Source organism: Myotis nattereri, assembly GCF_964212035.1.
Source record: "Myotis nattereri genome assembly, chromosome: 10".
NCBI lineage: Eukaryota > Metazoa > Chordata > Mammalia > Chiroptera > Vespertilionidae > Myotis > Myotis nattereri.
In genome coordinates, this window is record NC_138085.1 from 61648310 (window position 1) to 61674093 (window position 25784).

The following is a 25784-nucleotide window of genomic DNA, read 5'->3' on the forward strand; positions in this document are numbered from 1 at the left end:
AATTTCTCAACTGATACTATTTTCGAGACCCTGATTACTAGAAGTAATTAATAATAATCATTAATCACTGTGATAAAAACTCTAACCTATTTTTAGGGAGAAAGGGAATTGATGTTCTTAATGAGTTATGTGGCAGGCCCTGTTTTTAAATATGTATTATTCCTTCAAATTAAAGAAATGTTTTAGTGACAGTTACTGAGTCTGTGCTTTATTCTAGGATTCAGAGAAACTGCAAGACTTATTCCAGGCAGCACTGGCTCTCAGCACCAGCACCAAACCATATGACTGTGTAACGGCTTCCTACCTGCTGAACTTCTTAATCTGTCAGAATGCCCTGCCGTCATCTCTGTCGGCCTACGTAAAAGCTCAGCAGGCTGCATGTGGAAATGGAGATAAGTCTGCTGCTGTGGTAGAAAGGAACACATTGATGGGTTTGTATTGAGTAAATGACCTTTTGCTCTTATTTATCAAAACCAGTATCTTACTCGTTCACTACTCATTTGGTTAGAATATTTAATGGTTAAACATTTCTTTGTGGTTTATTTTATTTAAGGGTTTACCAGCATAGTAGTTTACTAGCATATAAAAATACCACAAGTTTCTTCTATGCACAGTTTACTTAGCTCTAACATTTGTTTTTAAACAGATGTTCATGTTAAATAAGTAAATATACAAATATATATTAGTAAAGCTATTATGAAACTCTCTACTAAAAATGTACTTTTTCTTTTTTCTGCAGAAATTTTACCATGGCCATATCCAGATCATCTTTGTTATTTCTCTATAGAACAGAGAGTTCCTTTGCTGTCAGGGTTTATGTTTTAACTGCCTGTCTTGCACCTGCTTTTGTTCTTTCCATATAGCTAGTTCTAAAATCCAGGGCCTGAGTTGGTTTAGATATAGTGCTTTTCAACAAATATTTGTTTGGGATTTATGTACTTAATTTTAGGCTAATAAATCTTCATTTTGGAATTATACTGGAAATAAGGACAGATAGGAATATTTTTTAAAGAGAGGTCAGATAGAGAGTTGAAAATTATTTTCTCCGACATTTTTAACCTTTATGAAATATTTTAAATATTCCAAGAATATTTAACTATATATAAACTAGGGGCCTGGTGCACGAAATTCGTGCACTGTGTGTGTGTGTGTGTGTGTGTGTGTGTGTGTGTCCCTCAGCCCAGCCTGCCCCCTCTCACATACTGGGAGCCCTCAGGCATTGACCCCCATCACCCTCCAATCGCAGGATCGGCCCCTTGCCCAGGCCTGACGCCTCTGGCCCAGGCGTCAGGCCTGGGCAAGGGACCCTCATTTCCCCCCATCACTGGTTCTGCCCCCAGCCCAGGCCTGATGCCTCTGGCCCAGGCATCAGGCCTGGGCAGGGGACCTCCAGACCCCTCCGATTGCTGGCTCTGCCCCTTGCCCAGGCCTGATGCCTTGGCCAGAGGCGTAGACCCCCATCACCCTCTGATCGCCTGATCGGCCCCTTGCCCAGGCCTGACGCCTCCGCCAGAGGACCCCCATCTCCCCCCGATCACTGGCTCTGGCCCCCGCCCAGGCCTGAGGCCTCTGGCCCAGGAATCATGCCTGGGCAGGGGACCCCCATCTCCCTCTGATCGCTTGCTCCACCCCCCGCCCAAGCCTGACGCCTCTGGCCCAGGCTTCAGGCCTGGGCAAGGGGACCATCATATCCCCCCAATCCCCAGCTCCGCCCCCCGCCCAGGCCTGATGCCTCGGCCAGAGGAGTTGACCCTCATCACCCTCCGATCACCAACCACCGGATCGGCCCCTTGACCAGGCCTGAGGCCTCCGGCAGAGGTGTCAGGCCTGGGCAGGGGACCCCCAGCTCCCTGTGGTTGCAGGCTCCGCCCCTGCCCAGGCCTAACGCCTCTGGCCTAGGCATCCGGCCCAGGCAGCGGGGACCTGCAGTGGCAGCGGGGGGCGCCGCGATGGAGCGGGCTCTGCCCCTGCCCCTGCAGGACGCCTCTGGCTGAGGTGTCCGGCCCGGGCAGCGGGGACTCGCAGCTGCAGCGGCCCTGGGATCGTGGGCTTCGCTTTAGGCCCAGGCAAGGGACCCCTAGCTCCTGGGACTGCCAGCTTTGACCGTGCCCAGCTCCCATCGCTGGCTCCACCCCTACTTCCTGCTATCACTGGCCAGGGCGGAAAAGGCACCTGATTCTCCGATCATGGCTGGGGGTAGGGCAAAGGCGGCCCCCAGCTCTTAGCTCCCCCCTGGGTTTCAGATCACTGTCAGTGGCAGGGGGCTTCTTCCTGCTTTCCCTTTCGCCTCCCTGCATTGTGCCTACATATGCAAATTAACCGCCATCTTGTTGGCAGTTAACTGCCAATCTTAGTTGGCAGTTAACTGCCAATCTTAGTTGGCAGTTAACTGCCAATCTTAGTTGGCAGTTAATTTGCATATAGCCCTGATTAGCCAATGAAAAGGGTAGCGCCGTACGCCAATTACCATTTTTCTCTTTTATTAGTGTAGATAGTAATAATTTAAATATTTAACAAGTTTTTTCCCTAGCTAGATGATAACACCCAGCTTAAATACACCAGTAGCCACTCCTTTGAAGGCTCTCCTTTATCCCAGTTCTCTCTCCCCACCATATAATTACTGTTCTGTTTTATATTAATCTTTCATTTGGTTTTTACCAAGGTTTTACCACCTGTGTATATATCATTAAACAATATATTATTTACTTTTACATGACTTTGAATTTTATATAAATACTACTACATATTATATACACTTACTATATATATATTATTATATATTACTTATTATATATTACTTATTATATATATACTTACTATATATATTATATATATACTTACTAAAGTTTATTAATGCATTCTCTTGTTGATGGACTTCTTTTTTCTAAATAAATAATGTCAATGTGAGTATTCTGAATAGGCAAAAAAAGACAAATATGAAAAATAAGCACATGAAAAAATGTTCAACATCATTAGCCATTAGCAAATCAAAATCACAGTGAGGAAGCACTTCACACCCCATAGGATGACTATAGTAAAATATTAGATAGTATCAAGTGTTGATGAGAATGTGGATAAAGTGGATCCTTCATAACTGCTGCTGGGAATGTAACATGGTGCAGCCACTTTGGAAAACAGTCTGTAGGTTCTTCAAAAGATTAAATACAGAGTTACCATATGACTCCACAGTTTCAATTTTTGGCATTGTCTTAGCTTGTTATAGCTGAGGCTGCTATAACAAGCTACATAGACTGTATGCCTTAAACAACAGACATTTATTTTTTCCCAGTTCTGGAGGCTGGGAATTTCAAGATTAAGGTGCTGGCAGCTTCCATTCCTGGTGGGGACCTTCTTCATGGCTTGCAGACAGGAGCCTTCTTGCTTTGTGCCCACAGGGAGGGGAGAGAGCAGGTTTTCTTCCTCTTCTTAAAAGGATACTGATCCTACCAGGGAGGGCCCTACCTCATCACCTCATCGAAATCAAATTACTTCCTAAAGGCCCACCTCCAAACATCACCACATTGGGGGTTAAGGCTTCCACATGAATTTTTTTGGTGGGAGGGATACAAACATTCAGTTCATAATGGATGCGTACTTAAGAGAAATGCAAGTATGTCCAGACAAAAACTCACACACACAATGTTTATAGCAGCACTATTCATAATAGCTAAAAAGTGAAAACAACCCACATGTCTACGAATTGATAAAAGGATAAACACAATGTGGTATATCTATGCAATGGACTATTTATTATTCATTTGTACGAAAGAATGAAATCTTGATACATGCTACAACATGGATGAACTTTGAAAACATTATGCTAAGTGAAAGAAGTCATATATTGTATGATTCCATTTATATAATATGTCCAGAATAGGCAAATCTATAGAGACAGAAAATAGATCCTTGGTTGCCTAGGGCTGGGGAAGATGAGAGGTATAGGGAGGGGAGTGACTGGTAAGGGTGAAGGGTTTTTGATGGGGACGGATGAAAATGTTATAAATTTGATTGTGGTGATGGTTTTTCATATCTGTGAATATACTAAAAAAACACTGATTTGTGCACTTTAAATGTATATATGATATGTGATTTATATCACAATAAAGCTATTATTTTAAAAAAATCTGCTGTCCAAACAGCACATGGCACCTGGGCGGGCCTAGGGTCTAATACCCCAGGTAGAGGATTCTAGGAGGAATGATTCAGAGTGAATGCTGTAAATAGATCCAGGAAATCAGGGAAAGACACTCAGTTCTACCTTAATTAGAAATGGATAACAGGGTGGCTACCCTGAAAGATCTTTTTTTAAAATTCAAAACCTCTCGTATAAAGATCAGTTGAGTTGGGTGTTTTCATGGGAACTGTTTTGCTATTCACAAATTTATGTTTCTTCTTAAATTTGCATTACTTTGTGTGTTTTTTGTTTGATTTTTCTAGTTATCAAATGCTTGTTGGAAAATCTTGAGGAAGAAGTATCTCAGGCTGAAAATTCGTTGCTTCGGGCAGCAGCTTCATTTCCAATGTATGGGCGAGTCCACTGTATAACAAGGGCTTTCCAGAAGTTACCTTTAAAGTAAGTGCATCCACAGTTCTCTCCTAAACACTCATTTCTGGGCTTCAAACTCTTATTGGAATATGTCCTGGGAAAGGAATGTGTGGCCTTACAGATAATTAAAAATGTACATATATACACACATTTTAATTTCTTTTTTGTTTTTTAATTTTTATCTTTTTAAGTGTATTTTTATTGATTTCATAGAGGAAGGGAGAGGGAGAGAGAGATAGAAACATCAATGATGAGAGAGAATCATTGATCGGCTGCCTCCAGCACACCCCTTCCTGGGGATCAAGCCCGAAACCCTGGCACATGCCCTTGACTGGAATCGAACCTGGGGCCCTTCACTCCGCAGGCCAATGCTCTAACCACTGAGAAAAACCAGCTAGGGCCACATTTTTATTTCTTAAATATTTCATAGAATGCACAATTTTGAAAAGCAAATTCTTTCAACTCCTTTTATCTATTAATTTCTACTTATAGAATCTGATTTTTTCTTTAGTATAAATTTCCCTAATGCCCTTGTTGCAGCAGCCTGCTGTTGGTGAGTGAATGGAGACTTGTGGTGCAGCAGCTCCTTCTGATGTCCTACAGACTTTCTGCTGTGGTGGCTCCCGTCATTCAGAGCTCATCCCCAGAAGGCCTCATCCCAATGGACACTGATTCAGGTCAGCAAAGAAAGCTCAAATTCATGTATTTTTCTTTTCTTTTAAATTCTTTTCCTAATCATTTATTTGGAGAGTTGTACATGGCAAATAAGGGAGAAAAAGTATTATTATTAGTGATATTTCTGCCTTTTTACTAATATTTTTAAGTGTTATAAAATAACCTAAATAAATAAATAATAACCAGGTGATAAGGTGCTTCCTCCCCTGTAGTAAATTGGGTTTTCTATTATTGTCATTTCAGAACACAATCTACTAGGTAATTGCTGGGACTGGGAGCACGGGCAGTATAAATTAGAGAGGGGGCAATAGATGGGGTTCAATCAGAGAAGGCAGCTTTTTAGGAATGTGAAATGGGCAAAGACCATTTAATTAAAAAAAAAAAAAAAAAAAGATCCTCAAAATGCCCCCAATTGATATCCTGAACTTTCATCTGTCTTTTCCCTCCCAACCCCTGTGTCTTTGCAAATGGCAAGTTAGGTGCCTAGGGCTGCTTGACATCTTATGCGTTTATATTTAGCCTGTCTCTACATTCTTCCAGTGTTCCCTTAAATATCTTTCAAATCTCTTTTCTTTTTATCTGCATCTTCTGACATTACTCCAGGCTTTTATCTTCTTTTGTTTGTACTAGGGGCCTCTGAACTGGTTTCCCCACTTTTACTCTTATCTCCTTCTTGCGACACCGAAAGTAATCTTTTCTAATCATATAATTCATCATGTCACACATAACCTTTACTTGACCCTTGTGCCCTGCCCCACCCTAGCCCCTTATTTAAAATACTTTAGTGATCTAAGACCAGGTCATGTAATAATTTGGCTCCTGCAACTTTGCCAGCCTTGTCTCTTCCCACTCTCTACTTCCCATAGAGTGCTTCTTCATGGAGTTGTTACAGTTTAATTGGGATCTTGTCTGTTTTTTCCCCTTGTGTTTAGCATAGTGCCTAGTAGAAATAGGTACACAATAAATATTTGTTACAATGAATAAATCAATGAATTAATAATTCCTCAAAGAATGGGCACTAAACTCAGTACCTGGGATGCCCTAGGTTATCCTATATATAATAATAGGCTATATATAATAGGCTTTTATATAATAAAAGGCTAATATGCAAATAAACTGAATGGTGGAATGACTGGTTGCTATGATTCATACTGACCACCAGGGGGCAGATGCTCAATGCAGAAGCTACCCCCTGGTGGTCAGTGCGCTTCCACAGGGGGAGCGCCACTCAGCCAGAAGCTGGGCTCGTGGCTGGTGAGCACAGTGATGGTGGTAGGAGCCTCTCCTGCTTCTACAGCAGCACTAAGGATGTCTGACTGCCAGGTTAGGCCTGCTCCCCGTGGGTTCCTGGGGGCTCCCGGACTGCGAGAGGGTACAGGCTGTGCTGAGGGACCACCCTCCCCCCGCCAGAGTACATGAATTTCATGCACCGGGCCTTTAGTATATAATAATATTCCTGTACTACAACGGGTCAGAAGGGATTGGCTCTTAACACCTAGAAAATAATGAAGTAAATTTACATTTGGTCTCTTAAAATGTTAAGTTTAAATGCATTTTAGAGTACCACTGTGAGCCTTGTATTAAAAACACATTGAATGTATCATAAACACACCACAGCATACAAGGTAATACCTTGGACTGATACTTTAACCTGGATGTGTATGTTTGCATAGAAAATGTTAGATTTTGTTCTTTACTAAAAATGAGTTGGAAAATTGGTGATGGTTCATGACACTAAGACATAGTTTGTTTATTTAATTTAGCTGGTAGTCTAAATACAAAAATTTGATGCCTTAGCTTTCCTACTTAGTACATAGGAATAAACACCCCATTTAATAACTAATATTTGAATCAGGGAAGTACCAGTATAGTGAGGGGTAAAAGTAAGTTTACAGTAGTTTTTATGGAAAATAATAAAAGGATAACTAATAATACAAGAATAAACCCTGTTTCATGTACCCACAAGTATAAACCTACTTTTGCCCCACCCTGTACAGTAGGTCCTCGGGTTATGTTGGAGATCCGTTACTATGGTGCGACATAACTCGATTTTTGCCCTAAGTCAGAACCCACCTACATAAGCACTTACTCACTCACATGGAGCACAGACACAGCAGTAATGAAGTGAAACAGAAAAAAAAATTAAAGATAACAATTCCTGACCTTTACTTGTGGTAAATAAATAATAAATACATAAAGCACATATGTACATACGTCGAAATGATGGAACATTTTTTTATATATAAATAAATGGAGATGACGACGTAACCACAAAACGACGTACGTTGAGTCCGACGTAACCCGAGGACTGTCTGTATATTTTGGGTGAGAAATCTTGAATATCTGTCAGCTATTGTAGGTAGAGCCTGGAATGTTTGCTAAAATTATAGTTATTAACATTTACAAATATCTGTTGATCTCAAAAACTTGTCTGTGGTGCACTGATCTTTTCTTAATTTTGACTGTTTTTTTCCTCTGATTTTCTCCACTCTCCTCCTTCCATCCCTCCCCCACACATGTTTGCCATGCATTCTGAATTCCTTGAAATGAGTCTCCCCAGAAAGCCAATAAAATTGAATAGCAGAGTTCTTAAAATTTTACTCGGATAATCCCTCTTTTTTCTTAGTCTTTTCATGGTTTCTTTTGGTCCAGTGTTACTTTTTCATGGCTGTCAAAATTTGTTTGTTTTTGGCAAAATCTCTCACAGAAACCACAAGAAAACATAAAAGATGTTGGTTGAATCATCATGATAGCAGTTTGGGTCTTTGTATTTCCCATAATACCTAAAATATAAGTATATATAATAGGTATACAGTCAATACCTGTTCTTTGATTTGCTCTTTGATTTCAGATGATTACCTGTTATTCTTTAAAACCCTGACCTGGCTCACTCTTTATTACCTAGTCATCGGTTCATTCCTTCAGCTCATGTTACTGAACCTCTGCCATGAGCTAATTTCTGTTCCAGGCACTGGCCACTCAGCAGTGAACAAAGTTTTGCATTCATGGAGCTTACATTTCCTGATCCAGTGAGTGCTTGGGGAATAAAAATGAAGTTTAATATAATACTAGGACTGTAAATCATACTTAGGAAGCAGTATTTTACATAATGCATTTAAAAAGTCAAATCTGAAATCTTTATGATGTTCCTGGGCTATAAAGATGGTTTTTGTTGGTGGTGGGGTTTCTTTATGTCTTTTAAACTTCCTACTTTTAAACTTTGATAACTTGTGTTATAGATAGGGAAAACAGCCTCTTAAGAATAAAATGTGAACATTGATTGCTGTACTATAATGTCATTGTCCAAACTTACTTCGCTCATTTGAGTCCTTGCATCTATTTATTTTTATAGTTTTCTCTTCTCTCCCTCCACTTTAGGATATGCACTGTCACTTTTCATTTCCCTCAAATGTCTGTCTTTCTAAACCTGTGCTCCTCTTGAAATTTACTGCTTTTAATATCAAGAGTTCCTGCTATGCCCTAGCCCAGTGATGGCGAACCTTTTGAGCTCGGCGTGTCAGCATTTTGAAAGACCCTAACTGAACTCTGGTGCCATGTCACATATAGAAATTTTTTGATATTTGCAACCATAGTAAAACAAAGATTTATATTTTTGATATTTATTTTATATATTTAAATGCCATTTAACAAAGAAAAATCAACCAAAAAAAAAATGAGTTCACGTGTCACCTCTGACACGCATGTCATAGGTTCGCCATCACTGCCCTAGCCAGTTTTTCTTGGTGGTTAGAGCATCCGCCCTCAGACTGAAAGGTCAAGAGTTCGATTCAGGTACCTCGGTTGCAGACTCGATTCCTGGCCCATTCCCAGCGCATGCAGGAGGCAATCAGTCGATATGTCTCTCTCACATCGATGTTTTTCTCTTTGTGTGTCTCTCCCTTTCTCTTCTACTCTGTCTAAAAATCAATGGAAAAATATCCTCAGGTGAGGATTAAAAAAAATATGCTTACCTTTTTACAATGTAATTTCTCTTCTAGAAATATTTTCTAGTCAAATACATAAAACGTTACAAAGTTATCTATTACAATATATTTGCAAAGGCAAAATTTTGTCTAAGTAATGATTAAAGAACAAATAAATGTAATGCAGGCAAAAAAAAGAATAAAATTTATAAAAGTTTATTGCTTTTCTTTCACATGATTGAGCACCATATTGAGATTCTTAGACAATACTAAGAAAAGCGATGTGAATGGAATGGCAGCCTTTGTCCTATGGACAGTTTCTGTTGTGTGTTTTTGTTTTGTGTGTGTGTGCGCTTTCTCAACCTATTTACCATATTTGCCATATTTTAAAAGTACACTGAGGCCCGGCCGGTGTGGTTCAGTGGTTGAGCCTTGACCTATGAACCAGGAGGTCATGGTTCGATCCTTGGTCAGAGCACATACTCTGGTTGTGGGCTCAATCCCCAGTAGAGGGTGTGCAGGAGGCAGCCAATTGATGATTCTCTCTCATCGTTGTTGCCTCTATTTCTCACCCTCTCCTTTCCTCTTTCTGAAATCAATAAAAAAACCAACATATTAAACGTACACTTGGTGTCATTGAGACCTTATATAAATAAATATCACATAATCCATCCTGTGAGTCCCTTCAAATAGAGCTCATTATCAAGTATTTAAAATTACAATATTTTTTTAGGGCAAATACTTCCAAGGAAAATCAGCATGTGGTGTTGAACTGGGGTTTTATGTACTGTCATCTCTCTCCCTCAGAGTCAGCAAGCCGCTTACAGATGATTCTGAATGAGATTCAGCCACGAGATACTAATGATTATTTCAATCAAGCCAAAATATTGAAAGAACATGATAGCTTTGATTTGGAGGACTTGAATGCCAATGTACCAAATATTGATACTTCTGCAGAAATCAAAGGTAGTTTATAAAAAACCGGTATTGTAATCAGTGTTTAAGTTTCAAAGAAAAAAACGTACAAAATTCTCTTTTTATATAGTAAATCAGACTGCAAATATGTACAGAGCATTTTAGAAAATGAAGTCTTTTTTTTAGCTTATAAATGATTTATTTGGGGAATGAGTTTATAAAACTTTTACCAGAAAACGTTGTGCCTTAGAGCAGTATATAAGTTGCTACAACAGAGCGCCTTTGAGTGCTAAAACCTGTCCTGACAGCCAGGTGATGTAAGAACAGGGAAGCACTGGGAATTTGGGTTTGGGCAGCAATCGGCTTCTTCCACTATGGTTCCTTGTCTGTTGTGAGTCCTTATAGTCAAGCAGCCTTTTAAAGGAAACAAACCTTATTATTCAATGAAATGTGAGCTGCTCTGTTGTACCAAGCTTCCAGAATTATAGTTCTTACTGCTTATTTTCTCATAAGTTGTTATTTTATAATTTTCTATAGTGCTACAAAAAATCAGAAGCAATATCATCTTAGCAATTTATTACACATTTCTGCCTTCTCCACTAGATGGGGCTATTGTCTTATAAAAATTTCTGTATTTTTTCTTCATTACACAAAATAACATAAATATTTGCTTATTATATTAATTTCAAACAATACAGAGGTAAATATGATTTAAAAACAAATTAAAGTCCTCCTTCATCCCTAATCCCACTTCTTCCCTTTGAGTACATATCCTTTTAGACATGTTCTATGTATTTATGTATGTGTACATTTATCTTCTTAGTTTAGTGGGCCTTTAAAAACACAAATGGGATAACATTGTAAATATTGTTTGTTTGTTTACCTTTTAAATTTAATAATTTGTCTTTGACTTTTTTAATGTGAGTACTAAAATATTTCTGAAACTAGGAAAAGAGAATAAGGATAATTATAGCTTATTTGCCATGGAATTTAAATATATTTTGAAAGTGAATTTGTATTTTCCTTCGATTTAAATAGCCCTATCCCACTCTTTTACTGATAACAGCCACCCTCACCAAAATAAGTAATGAACTATAATTGTTATAGTCATATTTTATAGATGACTGAGTGACAGAACTTACTTCATGAATTTCCAAGGTTATACTTAAGTTTTGAAACAATATTGTATTTTTTAATTTATTTTGAAAATGGCATATTAAAAAAATACTTAACACAATCCCTACTCATAGGACATGCTCAACAAATGTTAGTTATTTTCTCCTGAGTAAATATAATTTATGACAGATTGGTTTGTTTAAGCAGATTATTCTTGGGGAATTATGAATAAGTTTGTTCTAAGAAACCTGGATATGAGCAATCAAGTGTTGCAATAGATTTTTTTTTTTTAGGTAAAGAAGAAAACACATGTGATGTAACCGCTCAGATGGTGCTGGTATGCTGTTGGAGAAGTATGAAGGAAGTTGCTTTACTTCTAGGCACACTGTGCCAGCTTCTACCCATGCAATCCGTGCCAGAATCTTCTGATGGATTACTGACGGTGGAGCAGGTGGAGTAGATGTTTATTTCACCTGGTATAATTTCTGGTCAAAGCACAGATCACAAATTTTTATTTATAACTCAACTTAAAAAAAAGGAATTATGACTATTTCTTGAATAAAGTCATACAGATATCAACTGAAGAAAGTTTATGGTAGTTTAAGAATTAGACCTTGTGATACATTTCAAAACTATGTAATTTTTACAAACATTTTTATTTTTCTAAGTTATATAAATAACTATAGATTTTACCTCACTTTTAGCTTCAATATTATCATTTTAATTTTAATTAACACATACAAATTTAAATGAAATTATTTAGTAAAACTCTACAAGCCTCTTAAATTTTGCAAAGGAAAAATAGCAATACATTGGTTGATTATGGATTTCTTGTCTCCCACTCCATTGATAATAAGTTTGTAGTCACTTGGGCTTGTTGGCTGACTTTTATTTTAAGACCACAAAGTTAGTTCACCATCTGGGACTGTTCAAGTGACTTGAGTGCAGTGTTTACAAGAAATTAGCTTACCATAGCATTTCATTTGGAAATATTTTAGATTTATTAGATTTCTGATTTTTAATTGATTCCCTCTTCCTCTCCATGTGGGTTCAACAAATCCATTTCCCACCATTTTCTAGCAAAGATATGCAACATGTACTTTCATTTTTAACCTTTTTCAAATAAAGATAATTTTTCCCTTAGGGTGTTACAACATTTGAGAACAAAACAAACATTGTACTATGCTAATGCTGATTATTTCTATAATAACCATTTGACTAGTTCCGTGGAAATACTGCTAATATTTTTATTCTCACACTCTCTTAGGCTCATGTGCTCACATCTGATTAGCGGCTGGGCTTGTGATGATGTTGCAAGGCCCTGAGATGGAGAATGGCAGAGGGAACAGTACACTGCCAGCATCATTATGTTCCTTATTCTCTTCCAAATCAAATAGGTGTTAGTGTCTTAGAGTACTTGCAGTCATTGCTGGTGACTGGCTATAGTGCCAATGCCAACGTATTTGCTGAGGAATCCAGCTATGATTAATGATTACCTCACTGATGGTCACCATCTCACTAAACAGTAAACATATGCTAGAGTCTCAACTTTTCAAGGACAAGTTAAAACATCTAGTATTTTGGGTTTGTTGAATAGTGTTTATAAAAAAACAACAATAAGGGAAACATATTTTGCTTTTACTGTAACTGAGAAAGACCTGAAAGCTTCCTTTGAAAATTATTTTGCCTTGCCATCTTTTGTGTAACACCCAAATCTTATGAATTTAATTTACGTGGGATAACCATGTTAATATTGGGGGTTAATATACAATAAAAGAGATGTGTGTAGAAGAACAGCAGCAACAATAACAAAGAGGCTCTTACAAACCAAAGAACTCTTCTAATGACTGTTTTCTTGAAAAAAAAATTTGCATCCTGTTTTTCGGTAAAATATTAGTTTCTAGTCTAATGAGGTTTAGTCATTTTCCTATGTCGCTGTTTATGTGGTGACCTCACTTATATAGGTTTGAGAAGAATTAACAACTGGATGAATGATCAAGAATGTCCCCGATAGCACTATTCTGGCATTGAAACCCTGCCTTCTTGGAAAACTTTATTCTTGGTCATGCTGACTTGAAAGAAATGCCTCAGTGTAGGAGCATATTTAGTCAATGAAAACCCGAAGTCTTCAAGAAATTAGTTTTATTCATATTACTGAAGGAGTCTCACTTTTAAACATAAAATTTGTTCTATGAAATTTCTTTAAATTAAAAATACTCCCATGTACTTAAAACGCTTACGAATTTAAAAATATAAATGACTGAGAAGAATGTAATTTACATTGGAGCAGCTGGGCCATGCCTAAGGTCCACCTTCCTTCCAAGGGCATAGTTGCCCCGGCAACACTAGATCTTCTGTGCACCTAGTGCCAAAACTAAGAATTTAAAAGTCAACACCGTAGCTGAGGGTGACCAGAACAGACACGCAGAGCAGAGGCAGTGAAGTGGCTTGTAGGCAGAATGCTACCCTTTGTGGGGGAGAATGTAGAATTTGGATTTCTTATTCCCGAGACCACTAGTAACTGTGATCTGCTTTTCTCTCAGTGGATGAAGGAGGCAGTTCCCTACATCCTAAAATACCGATGTTCAGCCTTATGCTTCTCTACTCTCTGCTCACCCTTCACTCTTGAAAAACTAGGGTAATTCTGTGGTAATTTGATGCCTTGAATGTAGGATTTCCTTTATAGCACAGTTCCTTTATGGCCATCTTTATGGCCCTTTGTTAAAGGGGGGACCACTTAAATACCACGTATGTGTGTGTGGTTTATGATAGGTCAGCAGGTAGTGAGATTACAATGTGGAGATTTTTGTTGCCATCCAAGAACTGGAGCTCATTTATAATTCTGAATATTCAGTGCTATGTTCACAAACTATTAGAGCTGGAAGGATCACAGAGATGATATTATCCAGCTCCCTTGTACAAGGGGAAACTGAAGCCCTTGGATGCTACCTGGTTTGCCTAAGATCACAAAGCTGGTTTGTGGCAGCTCTGGGACAGGAACCCAATTCTTCTCCTTTCCAGCCTGTGTTCTGACACGGCACAGTGCTGCTTTTGTTCTGACCTGCTCATTTAATTTTTCTTTAGATTTAATTTTCCCACTTCCCATACCCAACCAAATTTTTGCAAGCAACAGGATAGTAAGGCAACTTGCTACTGAACTTTTTAGCAAATGATTCATTTCCCTAAGTCACTTGGGAAGCAGTGTGTCCTCTGCAGCTTCACCAAGAGGAAAATGTGCTCATTCAGAGGCAGTCTGACTTCCCTCCTGAGAGGTAATCACATAATGAAAGGTTCTTTCATAATGTCCCTGTACAAGAGGCAGAGATAAAACCAGCTTTGAGGGATGTAAGCTGAGACCCTTCAAGAGCGAGCACTATGCGCAACCTTATCTCGCAACTTCCTGGCTGGTGTGTGTCTAGGTTTCAAGCTGGATGTTTTGCTGATGGGGAGTTTTTGCTTGATACATTTTGTTGGTCCTCTTTCCAGGGGATATCAGATACCCAGTTCCTACTAATTTTTTTTTAAACAACTTCCTCTATCTAGAGTATCAATTCATATATATTTCCCCTAATATTCCTAAAAAGAAGCTTTTGGATAGATTTCTCTGGCTGCTTTCCCCTTGGTAGTAATGATTACCACAGAAATCACATGAATAGAAATAATGATCAACTATTAGAAATTAGGTCTTTTTTAAACCCCTATTTTAGATTCTGTTGTAATTTTCATGATGTACATGGCTAAGTGGGTTTATGCATTCCCTCAGGTCTTTTGTTACTGTTTTAGGTTTTCTGTAGTGGACCTCAAAATGGGAAATGTTTATTAGCATTCATAAGCCTTAAGAAATTGCCTTTTGTATTTTCTTTTTAAAAGAAATTGTGAAAAAGTATCCCTTCAATTGTACTGAATGCAGGTTCACATTTTTAAGCTGTGAAATGAAGTTATGCACAGCATTTAGTCACCTCTTTATTGACTGTCTTACTACAAGGGTACTGTGGGAACATAAAGAAATGTAACATGTGGTTCTCTGACCTCAGGAGCTTAGAAATATAATAGGGGATTGAAGAAAGTCAGCCTAAAGGACGATTGTTAAAATGGCATGTAGTTAAGAATTTGCTATAAATCAAAGAACAAACATTCTAGTAAGATGTTTTAATAACAGAAAACTGTTATCTGTGTTGTTATTATGTAAGATAACAACGTTTAGGCATTGAAGAAATCCCAAATATTCGTAAGAAATCACTATAGTAGAAAAATGTACCATTTAAGACATTAATTATCTTACTATAGTGTAAACTTTTATAAACTGTAATGTGGAATTAGAAACTCCTAGTGATATTTCTAAGGTTATAAGAATTGACTGTGACTCAAAGTCAGACTTTATTTATTTATTTATTTATTTATTTATTTATTTTTTTATTAATCCTCACTTGAGGATATTTTTCCATTGATTTTTAGAGAAAGTGGAAGAGAGAGAAAAGCAAAGCGATTGGTTGCTTCCTGCACACGCCCCAACTAGGGCCTGGGCCGGGGAGGAACCTGCGACTGAGGTACATGCCCTTGACCGTAATCAAACCTGGCACCTTTCAGTCCGCAGGCTGATGCTCTATCCACTACTCCAAAACAGCTAGGGCTTAAAGTCAGACTTTAAATTAAGGTTTAGAATTAAGCATTACACTTTGATGATACAAAACCAAACCAAAAATGGTCATTTATTGTTTGCTATTTTGTGCCAGGTCCTTTGCTAAGTGCTATATGTATAATCTTCTTTTTCTCTCAGAATAATCCTGTGAAGTAGGTTCTAGTGTTATCCCTGTTTCACAGACCAGGGAACTGTTACTTAATTAGTTGCCTTAGTAAGGAGGCCAAGTAGGGACCCTGAACTCAGCCCTCTTGGCTTCAGAGTCTTGAGTCTTAAGCACTGTACAGTGTTTTCGTAAAATGTTCCACATGTGTTTAAATCCTCTTGGGTTTATCTAATTTATAATGAGTGGAATTAGCCTTGCTCTTCTGTATTTCTCTCTACTGGCATATGTAAAGGACAAATAAAAAATATATTTACATTTGTCCTTTGTGGGTTTTATGTCTAGATGAGCAGTTAGCTCCCCTAAGTAGACTGCTGGTGAATTGTAGATGCCTAGAATCGTGACATGCAGCAGTACTTCCCTGTGGAATTTCACACCCTGTAAATCCATAAAGCATATTAATATGCCTGTAGAAGTAGGCTTTATGAAAAGTTAGAAAGCAGGAGCTGCTAAACTTAAAAAGACAATGACTAGAACTTAATTTTAAGAATAGAAAGCAGGGCCTTTTTTTGTATTTTTACCTTAATTCCCTTTCAAAAATCTTGAGAGCTATGTTATTTATTAAAATATTTTGTGAAGACATCATCTACGTTAAAAGAAAGCTTTTTTTGAATTGTAAGTAAGACCTTAGTGGCATCTAATAGAAAGTTTTCAGAAGATTTTTTCATTTTTAAAATTAAATATTCTGTTTCCTGTTCTGACTGTTGTCATTAATTTTTAAGTCATTTGCACCAGCTGTGTTCCCTGTAGTCTCATTATCCAGTGGAAGGGTGTGGAAGAACAGTATGGCCAGCTGTTCTTAGGCCACACTGCCTTCTGCACTTTGTAATGGGGAGCATCCTTACCTTTCACTGTTTTCTGGCATAAAACTTCAAGGCCATTCAGCCAGGTTTGCTAACCCTGTCATATTATTCTGTATTCAGTCATGTGAAAAGACCCAGTCAAGTGTCTGGCTGGGAGCAGGTACTTAGTGTTTATTCATTCAGTCTAGCCACCCAGCTTCTTTCCATGTTAGTTATCCTCTTCCTTTGTGGTCCACTCAAGTATGTCCTATTTGATGTCCGGATATGAAGCTTCTTCTAATAATCTATTCCAGGTCAGAAGGATCTTTCATTTCTAATGACATGGAATGAAATGAGCTTCTAGGGGACACCCCTAGCATATTGGTTTCCTCTGAACTGAAGCACTGTGAAGACAGACATCTTGGTTTGTTCTGCCCTATCTCCCCTTGCACTAATCTGCTAAGCATTTGGCAAGGTGCTGAAGTTTTATTTAAAATCTGGATTTTCTGAAGCCAGTACCCACCAAATGTTAATAAAAATACAGCCAACCCAACCAGTTTAACAGTTAACTTGGTACAAAATCTCATCAACAACTAATTGTTAGTCATGTCTTCTTTAAAATAAATGGTCGTAATTGTTATTTGTCTAACCTTGCTTGCAGAAGGGCAACATATAGGAAAGCTGTAGGTAGCCTTTCGGAAAATTCCATGGTTCTGACTCAAAGTTAATGCCTGTCAATTTTCAGTCCTTTGCACTAAATCTTGCCATTCACATTTGTGTGTCTCTAAAAGGTATTTATTGGGAGTTGTTTAATGGGTTGGAGTTTCATTTTGGGATGATGAAAATGTTCTGTAGATGGATGGTGGTGATGATTGCACAACAATGTGAATATACTGAATGCCACTGAACTGAATCCTTAAATATGGTTAAAATGGTAAATTTCATTATGTGTATTCTAACCACAGTAGGTGTGTGAGGATTGTCACCTTGTGTGATTGGCTGTTGGTGTTGAGTAATATGTGCTAACAAAGAACACTGTGAGATTTGTGAGACTGGCATAGGGAGGCAGTTCTAATATAGCATTCCAAGATTGCCAACTCTGGAGCCAGACTGCCTAGGTTTACGTTCTGGATCTACACTTCCAGGCTGTGTGACCTTGAATAAGTTACTTGGCCTTTCTGGGCCTCATTTTCTCCATTGTAAAATAGAGGTAATAGTGCTTATTTCATGGATTATTATGAAGATTAAATGATACAAAAATGCTTAAAATACTACCTGTCACACAGTAGAGTTATGGATGGACATCTGTCTAGCTCTGAGTTCTAAATGATATTACATAAAACTGTAAATGTAAGCATAAACTGAACATTTATTTCTTTTTAAATTTTGTTTAAAAGGTAAAAGAAATAGGAGAGCACTTTAAACAACACCTTTTACAGTCCAGGCACAGAGGAGCATTTGAATTGGCTTACACGGGCTTTGTGAAACTCACTGAAATACTAAACAGGTAACGCAAACTAATCCTTTTGTGTACATTTTAAAAAGACTAGATATCCCAACCATGTGCTTGAAGTAGCATGTAGTTGTGGCTTTTGATGTTTAAACTCTTGGAAGAAATTGTTTTCTTAGGTTTCATTGTATGATTTACTGCAGATGATTTAGTGAAATGTTCACACTGGGTTTTCTCATTGAAAAGTGATTTGAAGCAAACTCAAAGATTTCGCTAAATATAGCTTTGAAGTTACCATTTCTTTTCTTTAAATGAAATGACTATTTTGTCTGTCTGAAAACTGCTTGGTATGTGGAATAAAATAAGCCCTCCAGGTCTTTGGATTTTTGTGTATTACAGACAGAAAGGATTTTATGGGTGTTTGTTTTTTGGTAGTTTTATCTTATAGGAAAATTTTAAAAGGACAGTAATAGACCAAAAAGTATAAAAGATTTTTCCCTCTTACTTGGAATAATATTTAGGTAGATTTCATATCTTTAGCCAATTTTTTAAATTATTATATTTTTTTACATTCTAGGTGCTGATAATTTCATTCATTCATATACTAGATTTCCTCCAAATAGCGTCTGAGGAAACCTTAAATTACTTAATGACTAAGTGTTCATGGCAAGTGTTCTCTAAATAAGAGGTAGTATTTTCCAGGAAAACATTTCCATTGCCTGGAAACGTTTTGAAATGAAGAAGAGTTCTGCCAGCCTTGTACCCTCAGCAAACATTTTATTTTGGGCTGTTAGATTATCCTTGAATATTTTTGGCACATTTTTTTTCACACTCCTGGTAAAAACATTATAAAACATTTTGTCAGTTATGGGCTGCACAGAATATCTTTAAATGATATGCTAAAATATGTTCCCGACTTTAAACTACTGATCTTGAAAATATTTTATTACCTTTTCAACTTATTCTTTCCACTGTAGACATGACTTAGGAATATTTTTTTCTCACAACACAACATACTTTCCTCTCTTAAAATCAATAAGTATATATTGAACACTAGTGTATGCCTAGTACTGTGCGTGGTTTGGAGGATATAATACTTCTTTGTAAGACAAGGTTCCTTTTCTCAGCTTATGGTTTAATTTGTGAAATAAGCAGGATGAAATTCAAAATACTTAACAAATAGTATTTCTTGGGCACTGACTGCTCAGAACAGACATTGGTATAAGCATCCAACATCGCTGTATGTACGGGTGTGTGTTAGCTGAATACCAACCTCGAAAGTGAGACCAAGATAAACAATCTAATATAATTATCAATCCTGGTGTGAAATTTACAAATTCTGTAGGAATATCAGAGAGAGAAAGTAATGGGGATAGGCTGGTAGGGCTTAATGGAAGAAGTGGGATTTGTGCTAATGGATGAGTAAGGATTAAGTAGATAGGAGGAGAAAGGAAGAAACTTTGTGAGCAAATGTTCAGAAGCTACAATCAGCATGGCATATTGTTAGGTGAATAAATAAGCCAATCTTATTGTAATGGTGATGGTGGTGGAGTTTACTAGGCAATATCGTACAGCTGGATAGATTGAAGCCAAATTATGGATATCTAGAAAGTAGGTGTGCTATAATAGGGATGGAGAGAGATATTGAATATTTTTAAATCTGAAACAGATAATAGAAGGGATGCATTGTAGAATAGAGAAATAGCAGTAATGTATGACACAAGCTCTTAGTTGTGTTTATATTCATTCCATTTATTGGCAATGAAATTGTATGAAAGCTTCATCTCTATAGTAAAGAAAAGAGTATATGCTCTATTAACATATCTCTCTGACATTTTTTTTTTTTTTATCCTTACCCGAGGATATTTGTTTCATTGATTTCTAGAGAGTGGAAGGGAAGGAGTAGAGAGAGATGTAAGGGAGGAAGGAGGGGGAGACATAAGGGGGGGAGAGAGAGCGAAAGAGAGAAATACCTACGTGAGAGACACACATTGATTGGTTGCCTCTTGCGCACACCCCTATAGGGGCTGGGGAACCTGCAACCATATGTGCCCTTGAACCCATTATCCTTCAGTCTTCAGCCGATGCTCTAACCACTGAGAAAATCAGCCAGGGCTCTGTCTCTAACTTTCGTTGTATAGATCAAATAAAATAGATATTTATGAAGATCCTTTTGCATTGTAAAATGTTCTATAAATGTACACCATTATGAGGTTGTGTTGGTTGTGGTGTTCCTGTGTAAAGTAGTTTTTTGTTGGAAGTCTTAGGTTATGTGGATTGTAATGATAGATTGTAGTGAGGAGAACCTGGAATCAGTTGAAACAATCTAGCTTTGAGCTGATGAGAGCTCCTCTGTGATGGTGGCTCTGGCAGTGGAGGTAAAGAAGTGGCATCTCAGTTAACCTTCAGCCCCATACAGTAATAGCTCTCCATATGATGTACTGACTGCTTAGAAGGAGAGCTGTGGACATTGTTTTATATTTCATGATGATTTGATATGTCAGGAATTAAGGAGTTTCAACTGGGTGATTCTTCTCAGGGTATTTACCAAGTTTAGCTGATGGCATTCAATTGGCAAATGAGCTGATTAGGAGCATCCAAGACAGCTTTATTCACATTTCTGACCATAGCATCCAACATTGCTATATGTGTGGGTGTGTGTTAGCTGAATACCAACCTGGAAGGTGAGATCAGCACATTTAAACAAGATAAGGAGGTTGGTGGGATAGAAAATTGGGCCTAGTTGAGACTACATGTGGCTTCTCAGCATGGCAGTCTTAGGGTAGTTGAAATTCTCATAGGGCAGCTTATACCCCCCCCCGAGAGAGTATGCCAAGAGAATCAGGCAGAAGTTGCATGGTCTATTCTGACCTAGCCTCGGAAGTCTGACGGCATTGCTTCAGTTACATTCTTTCGGTAATAAGTGAGTTTTAAGTTCAGTCCAAATTCAAGGGGAGAGGAATTAGACTCCACCATTTGATGGTGAAGTGGCAAGATCATACTGTAGAAATGCAAGTGGGGTTAGAGATAGTGTAGTGGCCATCTTTGTAAATGCAGACTGCTACTTGAACCACTGAACGTGAGTGATGGAGTTTCCCAGGCAGTCCACACTTGTTCCTGTACTTTAATTCTTGGTGACCAGAAAGGTGGATTTGATATTAACAAAGGTAAGGAAACTGAAAAAGAATTAGGTTAATAAAAATGAATAAATTTGTATGTGTTGAGTATGAGATTATAATGGCTTATGCTTGTGGAAATATTTGTCAGAACTTGGAGATAGGGAATTTGGTTATGTAACAGAAACAGAGATGTAGATTTAGGAATTGTCACCATAAACATCATAGTTAATAGGGAGGGTGTATAAGGAAAGGAATAGAGGACCAAGGACAGAGCCTTTTGGGCAAGTATACTTTTTGGTTGAATGGTACAGGTGAAGGCATTCCAAATATGGAATGGGGAGACTAGGCAAGGCCCAGGGCCTGGTATCTCAGCCATTCCTCATGGTTGTCAATACTGGATTTTAACCAACTGTTGTGAGTTCTCAACTGTTGCCTCCAAACCAAGTGGTTCTTGATCCCTCTGGAGACAGTTCAGGTCTGCTGAACAGAATGTTTTGCAGAGAACATCTTTACAGTATGTGTGGCTTCCTTTTGTTTGGTTATTATTTTTTAAAGGAAATGTGTTTCTTTTGGATCCTTTGAAAGCTTTTTATAAGCTCTTAACTTAAGAAAAAGTTATTTAGGCATACAACATTTAAAACATTTGCAACATTTATTGCAAATCCACTGAGATGGAGACCAACTGCTGGTCACCTCTTGAAATCCAGCTGTGTTAAGGAAGGAAGCACTTAAAGAGATTAATGGATAAATAACTGAAGAGTTAAACATGAGCCACATTGTTTGAATTGGTTTTAATTGGATTATTCAAAATGTCATCAAATGTAAACTGACTTTACTACTAAACAATCTGTTAAACAGTTCACTATTGAACTAATTAACTATTCACTATTAAATAATCATCTACAAATAAGTAGGAATGGGAAGCACTTCTTTTTTCTGGAAATTTTTTTGAAAGCAGTACTTGCATACACACACACACACACACTATGTATATATATATTTAGTTAATTTTCTAGAATCTGATTTTCTTATATGGTGCTTTCTCTTTAGCATTTGGTAAAATATTCATATTCTCTTTTAAAAAACATAATTACCAGCCTAAACATTTGATTGGAGTCGTTAAATGCATTAAAGTCATAACTCTAAAATCAAATTTCTGACGAAATTCATACTTGCTTGTTTATTCTCTCTGTGACCTTAGTATTTTAAGTTGTTTTTTTTTAATGAAAACAAACAGAATCCTAAACTGGGGTGGTAAGCTGGGGAATCTAGTGTTCATTTGTCTAAACATATATTAAAAGCTTAATTTTAAGGGGACTAAATTACTGACTGCAAGTCTAAATCTAATAGGGAGGTTTGTGAATACTTGATATTGTCGTACTCTTCATATATATGAGTTGCTCTACTAATTGAAATGTAGTTTAACCTACAAATATTTACTGCAGTAATTACAATCATTTTCACATTATTGGCTTGAAAAAATGAACTGCTGACATTTAGTGGTTTTTGTCATAAAAATGCTAGTGCTGACTCATGGTTGTCAACAATTATGGTGGACAGTGGTAATTTAAATATGTGTTGAAACTTTCCTCAGTTAATTATAGCTACTACAATTCAAATAAATCCAACAGAAAACATCTGACAAACAATTGAAATGTAATAACGAAAAAAAATTTTGTTATTGGAGAATGAAAGACCAAGTCTCTAAAGAATATGCAATTGAGTAAGAAATAAATGTAGAATTTAATGTATAAGATTTGGGGAAAAAGTCATTCAACTCTAAATGAAAGAATATACCATCTTGTCTAAACCTTTATTCTTCTCATCTCCTTTGGCAAATGTGTTTAAATAAGACACTTTTTACTCCTGAATGTCCTATGAATTTTAGTTGTAGTATTAATTAAATAAAGAATAACTAAATGATGAGTCACTCTGAGAAGCCATATTGATTCTTTAGATAGAGAGAAAATTCTTTAAATTTTTCCCTTTTATAGTGGATGAAAAGGATTAGGAGAAAACTGGAATGTCTTAATGTTTAAATTCTAAATCTTTGTGTTTTTGGTTTGTGACCCCTGAATTTGTGTTTTTAAGCCCACTCCATAATTGAGTGAGATATTACCTTCTTTCTGGAACTTTAAATACTCATTTTTAAAGTTCTCATAGTAATACTAAGTCATTTAGACACAATAAAAAAGGAATCTTATTTTTAATAAGTGACCTCTATTTCAGCTTTGTTAGTAAAGTCCCAGAGTTTTTAATATTAATTTTTTCTACTTGATCTCAAGTCATGGTTATATTAAATATTAAGAGAATCAATAATCTGGTACATTCTTCTAACCACTTTTAAAAAATATATACATATTTTTAATTGATTTCAGAGAGGATGGAAAAGGAGAGAGAGGTAGAAATATCAATGATGAGAGAGAATCATTGATTGGCTGCCGACTGCATGCCCCTTTCTGTGGATCGAGCCCGCAACCCGGGCATGTGCCCTGACTGGGAATTGAACTGTGACCTCCTGGTTCGTAGATGGATACTCAACCACTGAACCACACTGGCATGGCCTAACCACCTCTTTTAATCTACCATATTTTGCTCTTCCCTCCATGGCCTGGTGGTTGGTAATTCCATTTAGATTTGGTCATCGTTATTGCCTGTGCCTGTAGCCAAGGCTCCAAAATACCCCCCTGATGTTTTAGCCTGTAGTAAACCTCAACAGTACTCGATATGAGGGAGGTAAAGATGGCTTTTGTTGATATGTAACTTTCTCATTGGATCTCATTTGGGCAAATCATTTTTCAGGTGTAGAATTTCTCCATGCTTCAGGGTTCTCTTTAAAATGTGTGTGCACAGGCACACAACTTTCCTGCACATCTGTCACTGTTTATTTTAAGTGAAATAATAAACTTGGGCTTTTAAATAATAAACATAATACTTGACTAAAGAATGAATGGAGTAGAGAATTGAGCTTATGAAATAATTGGAGATTGGAAAAATCTCTAAGTTAGGAAAAATAATATACCCAACAAGTTTTAGGAAATGAAGGTAACATTTCTCAATTACCAATAGTAATATAACTAATCAGAACTCAACAAAAAGTAGCTCTGTGCTACCATACTTAGGTGAATGGATGAAGCCATTCGAAAACCACTTTGTAGTCAGGGAACCTGATTTATTGGCACAAAATAGTCTAATGACCAATTAGTTGGGTATACAGAATATGTAATTTGATTTTGGTCTGTGGTTTTATGCTTATCTTAGGAATACTTATCCACTATGAGTGAGATAGCTTTGTGGATAGAAATCGGACTAATCTGTTTATGGAACAATAATTTGCTCTAGTGATCTGCTCAAGACAGTACAAAGGCCCTAAATCCCAGCCTGGCCTGGCCTGTTCATTCCTGTTGCTTTTAGTAGGGACTCAGGTCATAGCACTTAGCAAAGAGGGGAAAAAAACCCTCAACAAAACCCTCTGCCTGTTTTCTATCAGCACCCCTGCCCCCCTGTTATTTTAAATTTCTACTTAAAAATAAAATAAAATGTAAGTTTATTTTTTAAAAATTTACCTTTATTGTTTAAAGTATTACAGATGTCTCCTTTGCTGTTCCTCCCGCGCCACATTGATCCCCTCCACCTCGCACCCGCCCCTCCCAGACCTTCAGCACACTATTGCCTGTGTCCATGGGCTATGCATATATGCAAATAAGTTTTTGTCTGTGATGAACAAGAAAACCAGAGTGGTCTGATTCCTCCCACCCCCACTCTTAACCACATCTCCCTTGGAGTATAGAGAAAAGAATATTGAGATATAAATTAGACCTGAGTTCCATCTACCAACTTTTTTGACGCTAGGAGAGCCGTTTATCCCCTCTGGCCTGCTGTATCCTCTGATAAAGTAAAGGGTTCAGCTTTCCAAGTCTGCTTTCAGCTTAGCCTTCTGCTCATTCATTATACAATGCTGCTTTCTAGTTTTTTGGGTTTTTTTTTTTTGATTTGGGGAGTCTGGGGATTTTGGGTATGAAAGATTGAGGGAAGTTGGATACATTTTTTGGTAAACTTCCCTTAGAACTGGTAAACTAATCTCTTAGGAGTATTTTGTGGATTAATAACATTTAGTGAGAGTTGTTTATGAAGAACCTTGAATTCCTTGTAAGAAAGTTACAGTTTTTATGATGTACTCAGAGACTGAAGACACTGCATATTTTGTATTAATTTGACATGGGAGTGAAATAAAACAAAGGAGCCTTCAGACAAAGAGGATGTCTGCTCTTTTAGTGGAGAGGCACTCACAAAAGCAAGGTTGGAATTCCCCACGGCTGTGCTTGGTGACTGCATAGAGTTGGCACAAAGAACCAAGTCCTGTCTTAGTAACCTTTCCCTTTTCCTTGCCGACACCTGGATTGTGTGATCAGGAACCAAAACCAACAACTAGAGTTTTTTGCATTGTTCTGGAGAA

General features: G+C 37.5%; 1 protein-coding gene and 1 pseudogene across 2 annotated transcripts in view; both read left to right on the top strand.

Annotated features, from left to right (window-relative positions):
• Positions 1-25784, top strand: part of LOC308525747 (ferritin light chain-like) — a 1112779-nt pseudogene that overhangs the window by 633989 nt on the left and 453006 nt on the right. The window lies entirely within an intron of this gene.
• THADA (THADA armadillo repeat containing) overlaps positions 1-25784 on the top strand; it is a 304865-nt gene that overhangs the window by 36113 nt on the left and 242968 nt on the right. Inside the window, exons 17-22 of the mRNA XM_081101482.1 lie at positions 218-431; positions 4438-4573; positions 5087-5223; positions 9952-10110; positions 11469-11626; positions 18157-18266. Of these exons, the coding sequence (XP_080957608.1) occupies positions 218-431; positions 4438-4573; positions 5087-5223; positions 9952-10110; positions 11469-11626; positions 18157-18266 (914 nt within the window). The remainder of the gene's footprint in view (positions 1-217; positions 432-4437; positions 4574-5086; positions 5224-9951; positions 10111-11468; positions 11627-18156; positions 18267-25784) is intronic.